Source organism: Molothrus aeneus, chromosome 25, assembly GCF_037042795.1.
Source record: "Molothrus aeneus isolate 106 chromosome 25, BPBGC_Maene_1.0, whole genome shotgun sequence".
NCBI lineage: Eukaryota > Metazoa > Chordata > Aves > Passeriformes > Icteridae > Molothrus > Molothrus aeneus.
The window spans coordinates 1366318-1383986 of NC_089670.1; the positions used below are offsets into that span (position 1 = coordinate 1366318).

The window sequence follows — 17669 nt, forward strand, 5'->3', positions numbered from 1 at the left end:
CATTTGCCAGCACAAAAAAGATGAACAATATTAAACATATGGGTTATGTGAATAAAGGTTTGGCTATTCTGCATGAAGAAACAGGTGTCTTGTCCATCTCTATTGTGACAAGGGACAGCAAATGTCCCCCAGAGCCTGTGTGAGCCTCCAAGCACAGAGAGCTTTCCCAGGAAAAGCCCCATTTCCCCAGAAAAACCCCATTTTCCCAGGAACCAGCCCTTTCCCAGGTGCCATTCCCAGCTCTGTTTACTCAGTGATGCTCTGACTGTCACTGCCACGGTGCCCACCCAGCCACCCTCTGTGCCCTCTGCACCAGGGACACCCCACTCCTCACTGCTCTCCCATTCCAGCTGGGATTAAACCCCAGTGACCCACACAGGTGTGTGTCAGGTGTGCTCCTCCCACCTGGCCCCTGTGATCTCCTCACTGTCTGTAAACCTGCAGCTTCCAGAGACCATTCCAGGAACAATTACTTTTATTAGTAAGTATCTATCATCACCACATATTCACTTAAATCATCCCTGTGCTGTGCTTTCACTATTGATTCCATTGAGCACACTGGATATTAACAGCATTTCCAATGTTTCTAAGATTTACAGGAGTGTTAGCAACACACAGATGATAACCACAACATCTGCTCACCTCCCAGCTTCCAACATCACACACACCACAAAGAAACACTCATGGAGGGAAAGGAATAAATTCTGGAGAACTTCACAAGCCACTGGACTATTTAAGTGTTTTGGAGAAGGCTGCTGATTTTACTGATGGATGATTTTAAAACTGCTTTGGATCATGAAGAGAAATAAAAACCAGATTTAAGTTTAGCACTCTCTGGGTGTGGTGTATCAGGCTCTGGGCTGGGACCTTGCAGTGCAGTGTCAGAACCCAGGACATTACTCTGGCTCAAGACCCTGGCAAGGGGCTCAGAGACCTTGGCACAGAGTCAGAAACAAATGTGCCTTTGTTTTTAACCCATGGAAACAATTACCAGCTTTGTGTGAGGATTTACAAGCCACAAGAGTTTGAGTAGAGTGATAGTGAATTTGTCACAAGGTGAAAAAGTAGAATTTTGGGGTTTAGAATGGGAATTCAAGAGGCAATATGGAGGAATCTGGGCATATCCAGTCTTTCCTCTTCTTCTTCTTCTTGTCCTCCATCTTCTGCTGGGATGGTGACACTTCAGGATTGATTTAGGGTAGAGACAGACTGTCTAACATAGGTGATGGGTATTGGGAAATTATTGTAAATAAAGTGCACGTAGTTCTTAGTACAAAAAGCCAACACCACCCCAAGGGCAGGGACTGTGCCACAACCCAACCTGTTGGACAGATCTCAGCAGGTCAGAGAAAGAATGGAATAGATAAGAGAAAATAAACAACCTTGAAAAGCAGAACTGACCAATCTCAACTACTTCTGTCACGGGGCTGGGAAAAAAGACTTTTAATACCTTGGGAGCCATTTCAGCAACACCAAACCTGAGAGTGCAGCAGTGCAGGAATTACAGGATATTGATGTACAGCAGCCATGAACCAGGGCCGTGTCCCCCTGCACCTCTGTCCCCTCCTCACAGGCCCTGTTGGGGTCGCATCCCCAGGACACAGAGATAACCTGGGAGTCCATCAGAGAGATGGAAGTTGGGTTAATCCCAGCACTGAACTGTTGAAATGCTGTGACATTGTGAGGGCTTTGCAGGCCAGGGCCTGTGCTGGTGCCTCAGACCTGCAGCAGCAAGGCCACCCCAGCGAGCACCCACTTGGACGGGTTCTCCTTGGTTTTCAGGTTAAAAGTCCACACGTAGGTCGGGCCTCTCTGGCGTGTTTTGTACAGAGGACACGGGTACAAGCCCCTGGTGTCCTGCTTGTCATCAGGAATGGCCCTGATGAACACCACAGGCATGGCTGGGGTGAGCTCCTTGAGCCTGGCCTCCGTGATGGTCCCGGCCTGCAGAGAGAAGGAGACAAAGGTCACATCCCCAAGGTGTCCACCAGCTGATGGACCCGAGCCCATGATTTTTATCCAAGCTGCTCCTGCTGAGGAGGTGCAAACAGCTTCTCCAGCGTCAAGGGGCTGCATGAGCCTCTTTGAGGAAGGAGGTTTGGATCCAAGAGCTCCCTGTCTCACCATGACCCTCCTCAATGTAGATCAACTCAAGGCTCCAGCTGCCTGCAGTCCCAGGCAGCTCAAACCCTCACATGCAACCTGGATTTGTGTGGGAACAGTGTCCCTGGCCCTGTCCAGCCACATTCTGAACAAAGTTTCACTTCTCTTGTCCTGGTTTCTACTGAGGTGTGGCTTGAGGCCATTTCCTCTTGTCCTGTTGCCAGGGAACAAGGACAGGACAAGAGAAAAAGGCCTCAAGCTGTGCCAGGGCAGGCTCAGGGTGGACATCAGGAGGAATTTCTTAGCTGAAAGGGTGATTAAACACTGCCCAGGGAGGTTTGGAGTGCCCATCCCTGGAGGTGTCCCAGGAACACCTGGATGTGGCCGTCAGTGCTTGGGGCTGGGGACAAGGTGGGGATTGGGCACAGCTTGGCCTGGATGGGCTGGGGGATCTTTCCCAAGCTCAGTGATCCTGGGATGATTCTCATGCATCTCCTTCTCAGAGGATTCCAGAGCAGAATCACCTTGTGGGAGGTGCTGCTTGTGGTGGGAGAGAGGGGGGGTGGACACCTGAACCACTGGGATGGAGAACAGCCCCAAAAGCCACCACAGGCTTCCTCCCACTCTCATGATGCAACCAAAAGAATTCAAAATGACTTTTCTGAGGGAATATCACCAATAAATATCAAGTCCCATTATTCTCCTCCAAGCAATGCCCTGCCCAGCAGGCTACCCAACACAGGAGAGAACCCTGCCAGGGCAAGAAATCAAGTTTGTTTCTCTAATTTGGGTCTCTCTGACATTTTCTCTCTCTCTTCTTGACAATAAAATACCCTGCACATCAATCCATTTCCAGGGAAAACTGCCTAATGGAGGCTAGAGAGACCAAATGAAAATAAACAGGGAAATGGAAACGAAACTTTTCAGCACTAAAGAAACTGCCTCTCACTGCAGCTGAGCTTCACATATCATCATTATTCCAAATGCTCCCGGATCAGAGCTGTGGGGTGAGATTCAGCCTCTCCAGCAGTTTATTTAGTTCTATAATGAGCAAAGAAAAATCATCCCTCTTGCCACACACCTCGGTTTAATTGTACTAATGCCATCTGTTATGCTCAGCTATGAAAAATCCAACTCTCATTTAGGATTTTATATTTCCAACGTGCTGAACAAACATTAAATAATTCGTATAATACCTTGCAAAGTAGCTATTTATGTAACATTATTATGCACTCTTCTTAAATTCACACCTTTCATTCCTGAGACTCGATTTTAATCAAGTCTTTCTCTTTTTTTTTTTTACTGCTGAGAATACTTTAAGTGAAATTTCCAAGAGATATTCTACCTGTTTCTGGGTTAACAAGAGCTGAAATCTTCCTGAGGTACCTCTATGTAAGATATCATTTTTTTATGTCTGGGCTGATTCTCATTTGCATTTTTTATCACTCTCATCATCAGAAATTAATTCTGCTCTGAAAGCAGTTCTTCCTGATGAGCAGCACAGCCCTCGTGGTGCAGAGCCACCATTCTGAGCCTGGAGAGCTCAGCCTCAGCTCCTAAAGGATCCCTCACTTCTGCTTCTCCCAGATTCCCAGCAGGAAACTGAGAGTGGGGTGGGGCAGTTATCTGCTGTTCACTGGGCAGTTTCCCTTATCTTTTCCACAACCAATCCTCCCTCCAGGAGATCTCTCCTGTTAATGGGCCATTAATTATTAATTATCTTCTGCTAGTGAGTGAGTGTCCTTCTAATAGCCAGTGAGTATCCCTGCATGGCTGATAAAATGCCATCATCCTGTTGGGAGATGCTCCGCCCAGGGGGAGGAGCCAAGAATTCCTACCTGGATATGATCTGAGGTTTCAAACATTCCTACCTGGATATGATCTGAGATTTCAAGCATCCCTACCTGGATACAATCTGAGATTCTAGGACAGCAGAGCAGCCTTTGCCCACTGTATTCCCAGAGGAGCAGCAGCTGCCTCTTCCCCTGGATCTTCAGAGGGAAACTCCACCCTTGTCCAGGATCTCTGCTCCACCAGAACCACCCCTGACACTCCAGGAGGGCTGCAGCCACAATTCCAATGGGACTGCTGCCAACACCCTGACCCACAAAGTATCAGGTCCTATTCTGACTCTATCAGTGTTATTTTGATTTACTGCATTGTTTATTTTATTTTTATTTTCTTCCCAAATAAAGAACTGTTATTCCTGCTCCCATATCTTTGCCTGAGAGCCCCTTAATTTCAAATTTATAATAATTCAGAGGGAGGGGGTTTACATTTTCCATTTTAGGGGAGGCTCCTGCCTTCCTTAGCACACACCTGTCTTTCCAAACCAAGGCAGGGTCCCAGCACAGATTCCTCACACCACAGCCCCTCTGGGGTCAGCAAGGAAGGGGACAAGGAGCCAGCAGGGAAAGGGACAAGGAGCCAGCAGGGAAAGGGGACAAGGAGCCAGAAGGGAAAGGGGACATGGAGCCAGCAGGGAAAGGGGACAAGGAGCCAGCAGGGAAAGGGACAAGGAGCCAGCAGGGAAAGGGGACAAGGAGCCAGGAGGAAAGGAGACAAGGAGCCAGGAGGAAAGGAGACAAGGAGCAGCAGGGAAAGGGACAAGGAGCCAGCAGGGAAAGGGACAAGGAGCCAGCAGGGAAAGGGGACATGGAACCAGCAGGGAAAGGGGACAAGGAGCCAGCAGGGAAAGGGGACATGGAGCCAGCAGGGAAAGGGGACATGGAGCCAGCAGGGAAAGGGGACATGGAGCCCACAAGGAGCACTCCAAGGTGGTCCCTGAGTGATGGGGTCAGTGGCTTCATCTGGACAAGGGGAATAAATAAACTCTTCCCAGTGAGGGTGGTGAGGCCCTGCCCCATGCCTGGAGATGTCCAAGGCCAGGTTGGACGGGGCTTGGAGCAGCCTGGGATAGAGAAAGGTGTCCCTGCCCATGGTGGGGTGGAACGAGCTGATTTTTAAGGTCCCTTCCAGCCCAAGCCAGCCTGGGATCCTGTGGTTCCATGGCAGGGGCTGTTCTGTGCACAGCTGCCAAAGCTGCGTGGAGCACACGTGGTGTGAAACCCACCCCTGCCTTTGTCCCACCATGCTCCAACCCCCTTGGGGAGGGCAGGGCACACTCTTGGCAACAAACTCTCTATTGCAGAGAGAAGGAAAGACAAGAATCAGCCAGCAGCTTGAGATGAAAGGTCTCCAAGTGTCCCCAGCCACAGCATCCTTCTGACTGTCACTGAGTCCCAGTGACTTCAACAGGGCTGCAGCAAGAGATCATTTGCACCCAAAATAATCTGCTTAGTTTCATTTCATCTAATAGCTGCCTGCTGTTTTGTAATGAATGTTTTATAAATTTAAGACACCCAAGGGCAAACATAAATGTTTAAATAAATAGAAAAATGTGAGTAGCAGAACACAGAAGGACTCTTTCCTTTCTTGGAGGCACAACCTAAATGTGAAATATTCTTTTAAAAGTGGAGGTGCTCCCCAGAGGAATTCTTCTAAATGTGGTCTGCCATTTTTATCAGAGGATTAATTTGGAAGGAGTACACAACCCAAAAGAGCTGTGAACCTGTTTTAAAAGTCCTGCATCCATTAATGCACACTGGTACTCACTGGATTATAGGTAAAATGAATAGTTCCACTAGGTAGAAATGGTATTTCAGTGGGAGCAGCAACCCATAAAAATATCCTTTTCCTTTCTGAAATAAATTGAAGCATGATACCCAGAGATTATGAATGGCTCCATGAATATAATTGCTCAGTATCTTTCAATCACAAGGAAAATTTAATCAGAAAACCACATTTACTGGTGTTGGGATGGTCTCTGAAGACAAATCCCATTGCTGGATGCAATCACCCAGACCAGTTATTGGAGGGAGGTAGAGGGGAGAAGCCAAGTATTTCCCAAATATTTCTGGCTTTGCACCCCCAAAACCTCTCACTCTCCACTTCCAGCTGGTAAAACCCAGCCAGAACTCATTTTCTGGTCATAGTGGCAAAGAAAACATAACAGCAGGCACTGGAATGTTCTTAAATGGAGTATTTGATATAAAGGACTGGGAATTTTTAATAGCTCTCTCTGTTCTGGTGTGTCCAGCTGATTTCTGTCAGGTTTTTAGGGCAACAGAAATCCAGTGCTCCCTGTGGCAGGGGCTGTGATCTCGCAAGGGTTGTGTGAGGAGAAGGGAAGAGCCAGGGAGCTGTGGGGGCAGAGCTGGGAGCTGCTCAGGGCTCTGTGATTGTCTCTGTGAGCAGAGCCCAGACCCCACGAGCAGAGATCTGAGCTGACCCTCTGAGATCCTCACTGCCATCTCCCAGCAGAGCCCTCGCCAACGTTCCTGGCTGCCTGTGGCTTCCCAGACCCAATTCAGGCCATTTCCATAGCAAAAAACCAGCCTGGAGCTTTGAACTGCCCAAGGAGATGTGATGAAATGGCCTCCATCAGGGAGGGCACAGCTTTCCCTAATTTCCTATCCTTCATGGAAAACCACTGTAGAGAGGGAAATGATTCATGACAAATAAGTGGAGAGTGTTGGATCAGAATTTCAGGGCTGTTGGGGAAGATGAAACAAGAAAGCCTTATAAATATGATTGCCTGGAAAAGATTTGGAGAATATGGAAACTATAAGTGAGATTTAAATGAAAGCAAGCTTTGAGATACCTCAGTTACTGAACAACTGGAAAACAATGGTGTGGCTGCTGAAGGTGATCCCCTTTTGATGGAACAACACCCTCTGCTTGCAGACAACTCCAAGGGTCAGAGCAGACCCTACAGCTTGGCAGAAGGGGCCCAAAGAGGAGTTTTTAGGGTTTAAAATGTAACACAGTGTGGTAATGTAATGATTCTTATAGGCTGTATGGAAATGCTGTAGGATTTGTATCTTGTACAGATTGGTCAGTGAGAATTAGAATATTCAACACAGAAGAAGGTTTATGGTATTGGAACGGGAACCTTGCTCTCTTACGCCTTTTGCTCTCTTACCCTTCTACGCTCCTGCCCTTTTACTCTCTTATCCCCTTTACTCTCTTACCCTCTCTCCCCCTCTCTTCTCTCAGGCCTGCTCTGAGCTGTGCTGGCAGCCCCCAGCAGGGCCCTGCCCTTGACCCTTTGCAATAAACCAAAAGTTCCATGACCTGGCTTCAGAGATCTCTCATCCCTGTCCATCCCAACCGTCCTACCCCGACACTCCTACACAGGGCCACACTGTGGCTTCTCCCTCAGCTGCCAGAGCCCTGCAGAGCTCACCTGAGCATCCCAGCGTGCTCCCTCCATGAACAGCCCGTGCACGTAGGCCCCCTCACGAGGAGCACTGGCAAAATCCTCCCTGCTCTTCTTGGTCACGTCGCACTGCAGCGCCATCCTGTCCAGGGGCCATCTGTTCTTGCGGGCTGTGCTCTGCATGATGGCCGTCAGGAGGGCCTGGGGGTTGAAGAACCCCCCGAGCCACAGCGTGGAGGGCAAGGAGAAGTCCCTGGTCCAGGCTTCCAGCTCGCTGCTGCGGGCCAGCAGGTCAGCAAACCACGAGCCAAGGCTGGCCATGGAAGGGTAGGATCTCCTCACCCAGGACTCCGGCACTGTGCCAAAGAAGAGGGAGTTCTGCAAGGTCTCCATCTCGCTGGTCATGGTCAGTTCCCCCTGGGGAAGAAAGGGTGGCACCATGATATCTTCTGAAAAATCCTCTTTGCCCAGGATTTCTTCTCCTGGGAAGCTGAGAAGCCTCAGAGAGGAATAAAAACAATAATTATCTGATTGCTGCTCCCATGTTTTGCTGCTTTTGGAATGTGGCTTGGACATTGGTTACCGACAGGTGAATGTTTGATTGGTTCCATGTGAATTGTTTGAATTTAATGACCAATCGTGGTCCAGCTGTGCTGAGGCTCTGAGGAGTCACAGGTTTTTATTATTTTTTCTTGTTAAACCTTCTGATGTATTCTTTCTCTTTCTTTAGTATAGTTTTAGTATAGCATACTATAATATGATGTGATATAATATGATCTAATATGATACGATATAATATGATATGATATGATATAATATAATATACAACATATATATAATATACAACATATATATAATATACAACATATATATAATAAAGCATATATATAAAATAATATAACATATCAGCCTTCTGAGAACTTGGAGTCAGTTTCTCATCTCTCAGCTCGTCCTGGGGACCCTCACAAACACCACAAAGGGCACAGTCAGCACTGGCACTGCCCAGCAGAGCCTGCTTGGAAGCAGAGCTGGGCCAGGGCATGAGGAAGAGCACAAAATCCCACACAGACACTGCTGGCCACCTACTCTGGGTGACTTCATGAGTTTGGGGTTTTCCTGCACACTGTCTATTGAATATTCCTGCATCCTGCTGTAAAAATACTACTGGGAGGAAAAAACGTGTGACAGTGACAGCAGCAGGGGTGTCCCCGGTTGTCCTGGTGTTATTTCTGTTTTCTCTCGTGGACTCACAGATTTCCGGGGGTGTAAAGCTGTTCTCACTCACTGCCAGGGCAGGACACTGGAGTTTCTGATGATCTACTCTAAAGCTGTCCAAATATTTGTTATGTTGAGTCCTGTCCCCCTCCTCTCCTCCACTTCCCCTCACTCCTCCCCTCATTTTCTGCTTTGCAGTGCAAGATTTTCTCTGACTCCACGTGTTGTCTGCAAATGTAATCACAGCTCCTTCCACAGCAAGGAAGGAGCACAACAAAGATATGATTCAGCCAAGTGAGATAAAGAGAGAGGTTTGACTTTTCCTTTGTGCAGCAATTAATTAGTTTCAAAGCTTTTAGAAACCTGTATCAGTTCTGCCAGAAGAGCTGAATTCCAGGACATTCCACTGAAAGACAACGTGAGGGCGGCTGAACACTGGAACAGGTTGTCCACAGAGGCTGGAGAGTCTCCATCCTTGGAAATGCTCAAAACTCACCAGGGCATGGTCCAAACAAGCTGCTCTGCCTGTCCCTGCTCGGGATGGGGCTGGAGCGATGTCCTGACCAACTCCTCTGGGATTCTGGCTCACTCAAGGCAAGCAGAATAAAAAGACAAAACCTGCAAATGCCAGCTCAGCTTCCCTGGTATGGAATGGTCTCCACAGTTCAATCTCTGCAGCTCTGTGCTCAGCTGGAGGGGTACAACACCCCCAGAATTTTGGGGACCCAAAATTATAAATAATAATGTCCATCCCTGCTCTCAATTATAAACACTTCCTTTTGTTCCCTTATCATTTTGCCAAAGTTTATCTTATTTACAATTTCTCTTTGCCTCGGGCTAAGTGTTTTTTGGAAAGATTCACTGAAATCAGTGGAGCCATTGCTGAGAACAAGGGGGAGGGAATTGGGTCAGTCTATTCACATTAAAAGATTCCAACTGTTCTTTCACAGGACTTCAGTGCCTCCAGCAGTGAGATCAACAGAGGTGCCCTTTGCTGGGGCCACAAAAATCCATGAAGCTTTAGAAAAAAGTTGAAATCTTCTTAAAGCAGCCCCCACAGTTGTTTAGCAATGCTTGGCAGAGCCCAGCAGTTCAAGATCTCTGCAGTTTGTTCCTGTGCTGATCGTGCCCTGTGGGACAACTGACAGCTGAGAAAGACCTTTAATGTCACCAAATCCAGCCACAGAATTGTGACTTGGACAAGGGGTGGCAATCAGATTTCATGTGGGGAAGAATGTTTAATATTGGGAGGGGAATGAGGGGATGCAGAGAGTGCAAACAAACCACAAACAAAATTAACCAGGGGAATGTGTAACACAGGCTGCAAACCTCTCCCCAAACCCTGCCCAGATCATGGCAGGGAAGGAGATGGGGACTGCAGAAAAGGCTCCTCAGAGGGCAGCAGCCCCTGAGCTGGGGCTCAGAGACACCCAGGGGCTGGCACATGGATGGAGACAATCCTGAGTACAAAGGGTTTGAGATGGGTTCCGAAGCTACAACAGCAAATGAGGTGAAACGAAGAGCTGGAAGAAGCAGCACTTGCAATTAACACTAAAATATGAGGAACAACCTCCTGAAATCTCCATCACCATCACCCTCAGGAGAAACTGGGCACAAAGAGGAACCATGCATGGGCTGGGCTGAAGCCATGGCAGGACCATGCAGGGAGAACAAGAATCCTGCACTGGGCACAGCAGGACACTGGAACAGGAGCACTCTGTGCTCCTGGAAGGGCTTTGACATGAGTGAGAATATGGCAGAATGTGTGCAGGCAGCCAAATTGATTTAAAGAGAGCCCCCCTCGATCATATATCATGTCTAGTTTTACTTTCAGGAAACAAATGAATTAGCAAATGTAATTCTCAGCAAGGCTTGAGAAAAGCAATTTTTAAAGCCTGCGCACTCAAGCATGCTTTGAGTCTCCTGTGAGGGTTCAAAGCATCTACAGCAGCAATCTCATAGAGTTGTCCAAACACAATTATGCATAAATTTGCATTTCAGATGCTGAATACTAAAGTGCATCAGAAATTATTCAAGTTAATCTTTAATTTTTTTTTTTTTCCCAAATGCTGGGAGTAATTTTCATTTAAAGACACCCTTGAAGGAAATCCTAATCAGCCTGCAGCCATTCCCTCAAGATGAGCACACTACAGACACAAACTGTTTCCTCAGTTCAGGTTATTTTCACTTGATACTCAGCTTGCCTATCAAAATTTGGTTCTTTGTTATTTTACAATATATATTATCCTCATTTTGGAGGCTCATCCTTCACCCAAATTGCAAAGCAGAGGATCTGCTTGCAAAAGATGAGGCTGGTACAACATTAACATGCAAGTGCTTCAGCCCAGCCTCTGGTTCCACCCAAGCCAGCCAGAACAAAGGGCTTTGAAATGCAACATGCCAGTTATTTCTGATGGCTACCAGTCTATTGCAATTTCTCTTCCTCCTAATGGGATGTCTCCTATTTTTGGACCAAACAATCACTTTCCGCTAGGACGACACGATGAATTATTCAAAAATTCAAATTAGGCGTGACATTTCCAAATCGCCTTCTTTTGGCAGATCCTTCAGTCAGTTAAAAACAATAAGCCTTGTTTTCTCTGGGCTTTATTTATTCTCTGCTGAGCTCTGTGGGGCCTGGATTGTAAACTCTCCTCCTCTGAGCGCTGTCAGTGCAGGCCCCCAGCCCCAGAGAGGAACGAGCCTTGACAGCTCTTTAATTGTCAGGAAGGGCAATTAAAGCAGGATTTCTTCAGTGTAAGGCCCAGAGTCAAGTGAGGGCAGCACCAGGAAGAGTCATCAGCCCCCTCTGGCTGCTCTGTGGTCCCCCAGGGGTGGGAGGTGATGTGAGGGATGCTGAGCAGGGTTTTGGGTCACGCACAAGCTCTAATTCAGCTCTGCAGGGACCCACACGAGACCTTTGGCTGCAGACACAAGAACTGGTGCCAGGGGAGACCTGATTTGGATATCAGGAAAGCTTTCTTCAGGCAGTGGGCTGTGAAGAACTGGCACAGGCTGTGGTGCAGTCACCAGCCACAGGCTGACAGAACATTCTGACAGAATATTCCCAGCTGGAAGGGGCCCTCAAGGATCATCAAGCGCAACTCTTAGACCAGGGACTGAACCCCCAGTCTTGGTGGGGTCAGCACCAGCTGAGTCCAAGTGCCCTGGAAGTGCCCAAAAACCCATCTGGACGTGGCACCTGAGGCTGTGGTTTAGGGGTGAGCATGGTGCTGCTGCTGGGGGGATGGTTGGGCTTGGGGATCTCAAAGGGCTTCTCCAGCCCTAAGGACTCCATGGTTCCTGGAATTGCCACTGATGGCCTCCAGAGCCTGCAGATATGTCTCTGCAGCAAACACCAGATTTGCCAAACACCAGAAATGCCAAATGCTGCTCTGCTCTGCTGCTCTCCTCCAGTCCCAGCCCCTGGGTGTCTCTGAGCCCCAGCTCAGGGGCTGGGACTGCCCTCTGAGGAGCCTTTTCTGCAGTCCCCATCTCCTTCCCTGCCATGATCTGGGCAGGGTTTGGGGAGAGGTTTGCAGCCTGTGTTACACATTCCCCTGGTTAATTTTGTTTGTGGTTTGTTTGCACTCTCTGCATCCCCTCATTCCCCCACCAATATTAAACAGCACATTCCTCCCCACATGAAATCTAATTGCCACACCTTGTCCAAGTCACAATTATATCTTGTTTGGGGCTCTGGGATTGAACCATTAAATCACTTCTGTTTACCTGTCTCAGGAAATGGAATTTTCAATTCCACTGCCTTATGCTAGAAAATAAGAGAAATCTGTTTATGATAATTGACTACATAAATATCAGCTTCTTCCAAAATGGGCTGCACACACTGACCCACCACCTGTGTCCAGGATATCTCTGCTCTAACAAGCACCAGCACCCACATCTGCAGCTGCTGCTCCAGGCTGCCGCTGGGATTTGGGAGCAGCTTGGTGCCCAAACCCCCAGCCAAGCCTGCCCCTCCTCGTGCAGGGTGGGCAGCTGAAGGTTTCTTTTCCAAGCTGTCCCTGGGAGAGGTTTGAGATGTCATTCCATCTTGGGGCAGGCTCTCATTGCCCACCCTCAGCTCTGCTATGATCGGGCTGGGTCCCAGCCCAGCCCCTTCAGACACACTGTGCACATCAGCTGAGGGGGCTGAGCATCCCTGTGAGATGGGGTTGTGAGAAATTGCTCCTCACCTGTCATCGTTTAGGAGGGTTTAGTAAACCTTATCAAAAACACAACAGGAGACTGAATAAAGAAAAAAGGTTACGGTGCTGGGAGCGAAAGATTTTCCCCACCATGTGCTCAGCCCCCTCACAATGGAGGTTTTTCCTTTTTAACCCTTTAACCCCTCCCAAAGTTCTGTCCATCAACCCCTTCTTTGCTGTCCAGTGGTGGAATCTCCTCCTCAAACCCTGATTGCAGGTCAGGTGTTCCACAGTGACAAGCCAGCCCTCCCTGATGTCCCAGCTCCAGCTGTCCCTTGATAACCACGTGAGGGGGTACAACATAACTACAAATCCATAAAACTCTTCTTAACCTATAGACATGATATTTGTCCATTAATTGTGAGAGTCAATCAATGCATTACTCATCTGTCACAGGATCACAGCCTGCCACCCTGGAACTGATGGAGCAGGGGATGCCCACTGACTGATGGCCAGGAGATGCCCCAGGACCCAGCTGTGGCATGAGAGGGAGACAGGGCAGTGCTGAGGCTTTGTCCTGCCCGCTCCAGGCTGCATTGCTGTGCTGCACACATGCCTTGCCAAGGGAAGGACAGCAGCTGGCCGTGGGGAGGGGTCCCTGGGGGAGACAGGGTGGAGGGGAAGGGCTGTCAGAGAGCACCAGGAGTGCCAGGCAGCTCCTCACTCCCTGGCAGTGCAGCCTCATCCCTGCTGGCTCATCCCAAAGGGGCAGAGGAGCCTTTTCTATTTTGTCCCACTGAGTGCCTGGGGGGAATGCAGGAGGTGACTCCTCCTACAGTGGATGCAGCATCAATCACAGCCCTCCCTCACACCCTGCAGAACCAGAAATCTGCATCCCAATGGGTGTGGAAAAGGCAGCAGCCAGGGGGACACAGAGACCCCTGTCCTGGAGAGAGACAGGGATGGGCTGACCCATGGGATCCCTGCTTGGGGCAGAGACAGGGATGGGCTGATCCATGGGATCCCTGCTTGGGGCAGAGACAGGGATGAGCTGATCCATGGGATCCCTGCTTGGGGCAGAGACAGGGATGGGCTGATCCATGGGATCCCTGCCTGGGGCAGAGTCTGGCTCCACACCAGGGTGGGGATCAGCTGCAGTGGAGCCCCATGGATGGGGACACTCTAGCAGGTGGCTCACACCTAGCGGGGGAATTGTATCTCTTCCAAAACTCCTGAGATTTCAGCCTTTTCCTCTTACAGTTCTGGACATTTTGTGTCTTCACACAAAATCAGTCTTTGATTTCAGCTCAGCCTGTGCCTCTGAGATATTTTGTTCCAAGCTCCTCCTGCTCATGGACATTTTATGCAAAGGTATGATTTTTGGCTCACCTTTAACTAGGCCATGTCTCAGTTTGTGAGTGACCTGCGGTTGCTGTGGCACAATCTGGGGTGGCCAGAAGTGCTCATCCCCTGTTCCCAAAAGCCAAGCAGTGCTGTGTGTGCCCTTGGACACTGTGCCACTGCAAATCCACCTGTGAGCCCTGTGGAGCCAGGCTGGCTTTGCAGCCAGCAGCAAATTCTTCCCTGTGACCCCTTTTATTCCCTGAGCAGCACCTTGCAGGATTTTACAGCTCTCCTACTGATGCCTTAAGATTTTAGCTTGTATATTTATCAAATCCTAGAGTGTATTGGTGTATAACTCTAAACTCCATATAAAGTGTAGTTAACTGCCTTCACATTTTGGTCAGACAGAACAATCCCTCTGGGCCTGAGATCCAAGGACACACCACAGGCCCTGAAAAGTATAAACAAAAGTGAATTGGAGGGAGAAAACTGGGGTAATATGACTTCATTACTTGAAGCTGTAATTGGAGAATTAACCCCTGATATGCAAATAGACCAAACATATCTGTGTAAAAAAACTTGTGACCATTGTGATGCCTTCAGTTTTATCTTTCCTATTTCCCAGGCTCTGCACTGCACTGGTAAATAACTCTGAACTGCACAGAAAGTGTCAGCAAGGTCTCCTCCCAGCTCAGGCACACAGAACAATCCTTTCCCAGCCCCAGAACCAAGGACACCGCTGCAGCCTCAGCCCCAAAAAGTGCAAACAGCAGGGAATGGAGGAGAGCAACCTGGGAGGGTGGGACTGCATCACCTGGAGCTGGGATTGGGCACTGAACCCCAGCGTGGAAATGGAGCAGAACTCATCAAAGGGTGAAAACTCCTGACTCTGAGTCCATCCTGGGCCCACCTTGGGTGCAGCCCTGGTTGGGCTCTTGCCCTGACCAGGGTGCATCCTTTGAGGCCTTTTAATAAATCCCCACTTTATTCCTTTAACCCTGCCCAGCCTCTGCTCCAGGAGCCTCTCCAGGCATCAATCACCCATCCTGGGTGCAGCCTCTGCAAGACTTTGCCCTGCCCAAGGTATTCCTATGGCAGGCCTTTACCAAACCCCCATTTATTCCCTTTTGCAGTCCCAGGGAGCCCCTCAGGCCATGAGTACCTTCAGGCCCAGCTCCAGCTCGGCCAGCGAGCGCCGCATTTCGGCCGTGAGCGCGTTCATGCGCTCGCACTCCTGCAGGGCAACCACAGCATAGGGAGTCCTCTCCTCCAGCCTGGCCAGCAGCTCTGCCATGTTGAACTCGTCCGGGAGCTTCTCTAACATCTCCTCCAGGAGGGTTTGCACCTGTGCCAAAGGGAGGAGAGAGAGGGGGAGGCCGGTGAGTGATCCCCAGGCTCGCAGCCTGAGCTGGGAGAACTGCCTCTGCCCTGCCAGTGTCTCCCAAACCATCCCTGTCAGCCCTGGGCACCTTTCAAAGAGCTAGCCCTGTCCCATTAAAATCCAAATGCTGACAGAAGTTAATGTCAGATGAGCAGCTTGCAAAATGATGGTTTTAAAATGTCCCTGTGACATGTGGCAGCCTCCTCTCTTCTCGGCTCTCTCATTTCTCCTGAGGTCACACTCACAAGGAGATGGATGGGGCTGGAGCCTCAGCTGAGCCTCAGGACAACACAGCTTATGAGCTGGTTTTCTCTGGTGTACTGATGGAGAGAGGTGATTACATAAAATTGAATTTTAAGCTGAATTTGGCATTCCGGACTAATGGAGCCACGGAAGAAAAGCATAACGAAACAAAATTATTTTCTGGTCACCAGCACAGCTTCTTCAGAACTGTAGGTACTAAACAGGGAAATCTCCAATGCAAGAGGATTTTTGTAGTGTCTAAAAAATTAAATAAACTCCTTTCTGACAGTGAGGCATGAAGCCCCTGCTGTCCATGGGCTCAGCTGCATTTCCCAGGTTTAATGTGGAAGCTCTTTGCTTTACTTCTGAGCTGGAACCTGAGCAAGACTTCTGCTTGCTGGCACCTTTTGGGCACACATAACACAGTTAAAATTCTATGAACCCAAGTGCCAAACCTGGCATGCAGGACCAGTGCCAGCTAGGGCAGGGTAATTTTACAGCCAGGGCCACCAATATTCATATTTTGGACTCTGCACTCCGATTCCCTCCTGTTGCTGCTCTTCCCAGCCCTCAGCTCCCATCAGCAGTGATGATGTGTGGGCTGTTACTGCAGCCACACAGGTGGCTAAAGCTGGAAAAGCTCCTCAGCTGCACCTCAGGGGCACCACAGAAATATCAGCTCATTTGAAATTCCCCTGCAAGCCCCTGTGGCTCTGATTCCTTCCCAGCAATTACAGCTCGTTTGCTGTAGAGTGACCTCAGAAAGCTGTGGGAGGAACTGGACTTGTCAGTGCCTCGGGGAAAATGACAGGCTCACATTTTCCCTGGGAGCTCCCTAAAATCACCTCAGCCAAAGCAGGGCTGGATATCCCTCAGTGGAGGAGCTGAGACGAGGCTTTGCTTGCTCCCATCCAAGGACCAAGTGGAAGGGACAGCTTGGATAATGACAGGGATCACTTCAGGAAGAAAAATGAGCCGTGGGAGCATGGCCCCAGGCACAAAGCAGGTCACACTCTGCTTGCTCTCAGGCAGATTTTATTCCCAGACAGAGCCATGAGGACTTCTGTGCTCCTGTGAGAGTGCTCTTGACTGTGACCAGCAGTTTGCAGGGTGGCCATGACCTGTGGCACCACTGTCGGGGCTCTCCTTGATCATTTTGCTTCCTTGGGCTGAGGAGTTTATTGTGTTCCAATAACAAAAGGATTGTGAGGGGAGAAGAGGAACTCACATTTGCCATCTCTGAACATCTTGTTTGGCTTTGCTACCCCTGGGTTATTCCCCTCACCTCAAATTTGAGTATGAACTGAAAATTGACCATGCTGGGCACTTCTAGGAGCCCCTGAGGGAAGGCAGTCAGTTCCCCAGCTTCACAGCAAGCCAAAGGGAACTCGTGTGAAACCACAGCTTTCTATGAGCTGCAATTAGCCATTCATTAAATTGCAAATCTTCAAGCACAGAGCTGGCACCTTAAGGCTGCAGGAGTGAAAACCTGAGCATGTGTTGGCTGATTCCAGATCTCGTCAGGGGTGTTTGGGCCGTGTTTTAATGAGCTGTGAGTTTCCACAGGGAGGGCTGAGATCAGCCCAGGACACAGGTGCAGCAAAGGAGTTCAGCTGGAAAGAAGGAATTACAAGGCCCTGGGGAGCTGGGGGGACACGGTGGCAGCAGCAGGAGGAGGGCTGAGCTCTGGGTGGCACGCTGAGGGTGGCAGGCAGTGTGCCAGGGGCCCATTGCTATGCCAGTCACAGGGGCTGCACAGGGACTGCTGCTCAGGGAAGGTTTATTTGCAGCACCTTCAGAGGATGATAACGAAGGCTCTGCAGTGCACGGGGTAATTAAGAGGCACTGTCCTGTTACTGCCAGCACTCAATTACATCCCATCAGGGTGATGTTCTGCATAAAACCAGGCTTCAGGCAGGCAGAGGCAGAACACAGAACCATGGACAAGCCTGATGGATGAGACAGGCATCAAGCCCCAGCAGCTGCCCCTGAGCACTCTCCCCATCTCCTCCTG

At 49.4% G+C, this 17669-nt stretch overlaps 1 protein-coding gene across 1 annotated transcript in view; it reads right to left on the bottom strand.

The window, feature by feature from the left end:
• Positions 1–457: 457 nt before the first annotated feature.
• LOC136566404 (dynein axonemal heavy chain 9-like) overlaps positions 458–17669 on the bottom strand; it is a 61316-nt gene continuing 44104 nt past the window's right edge. Inside the window, exons 13-15 of the mRNA XM_066565530.1 lie at positions 15194–15376; positions 7352–7741; positions 458–1944 (exon numbers count right to left, since the gene is read on the bottom strand). Coding sequence (XP_066421627.1) covers positions 1717–1944; positions 7352–7741; positions 15194–15376 — 801 coding nt within the window. The 3' untranslated portion in view covers positions 458–1716. The remainder of the gene's footprint in view (positions 1945–7351; positions 7742–15193; positions 15377–17669) is intronic.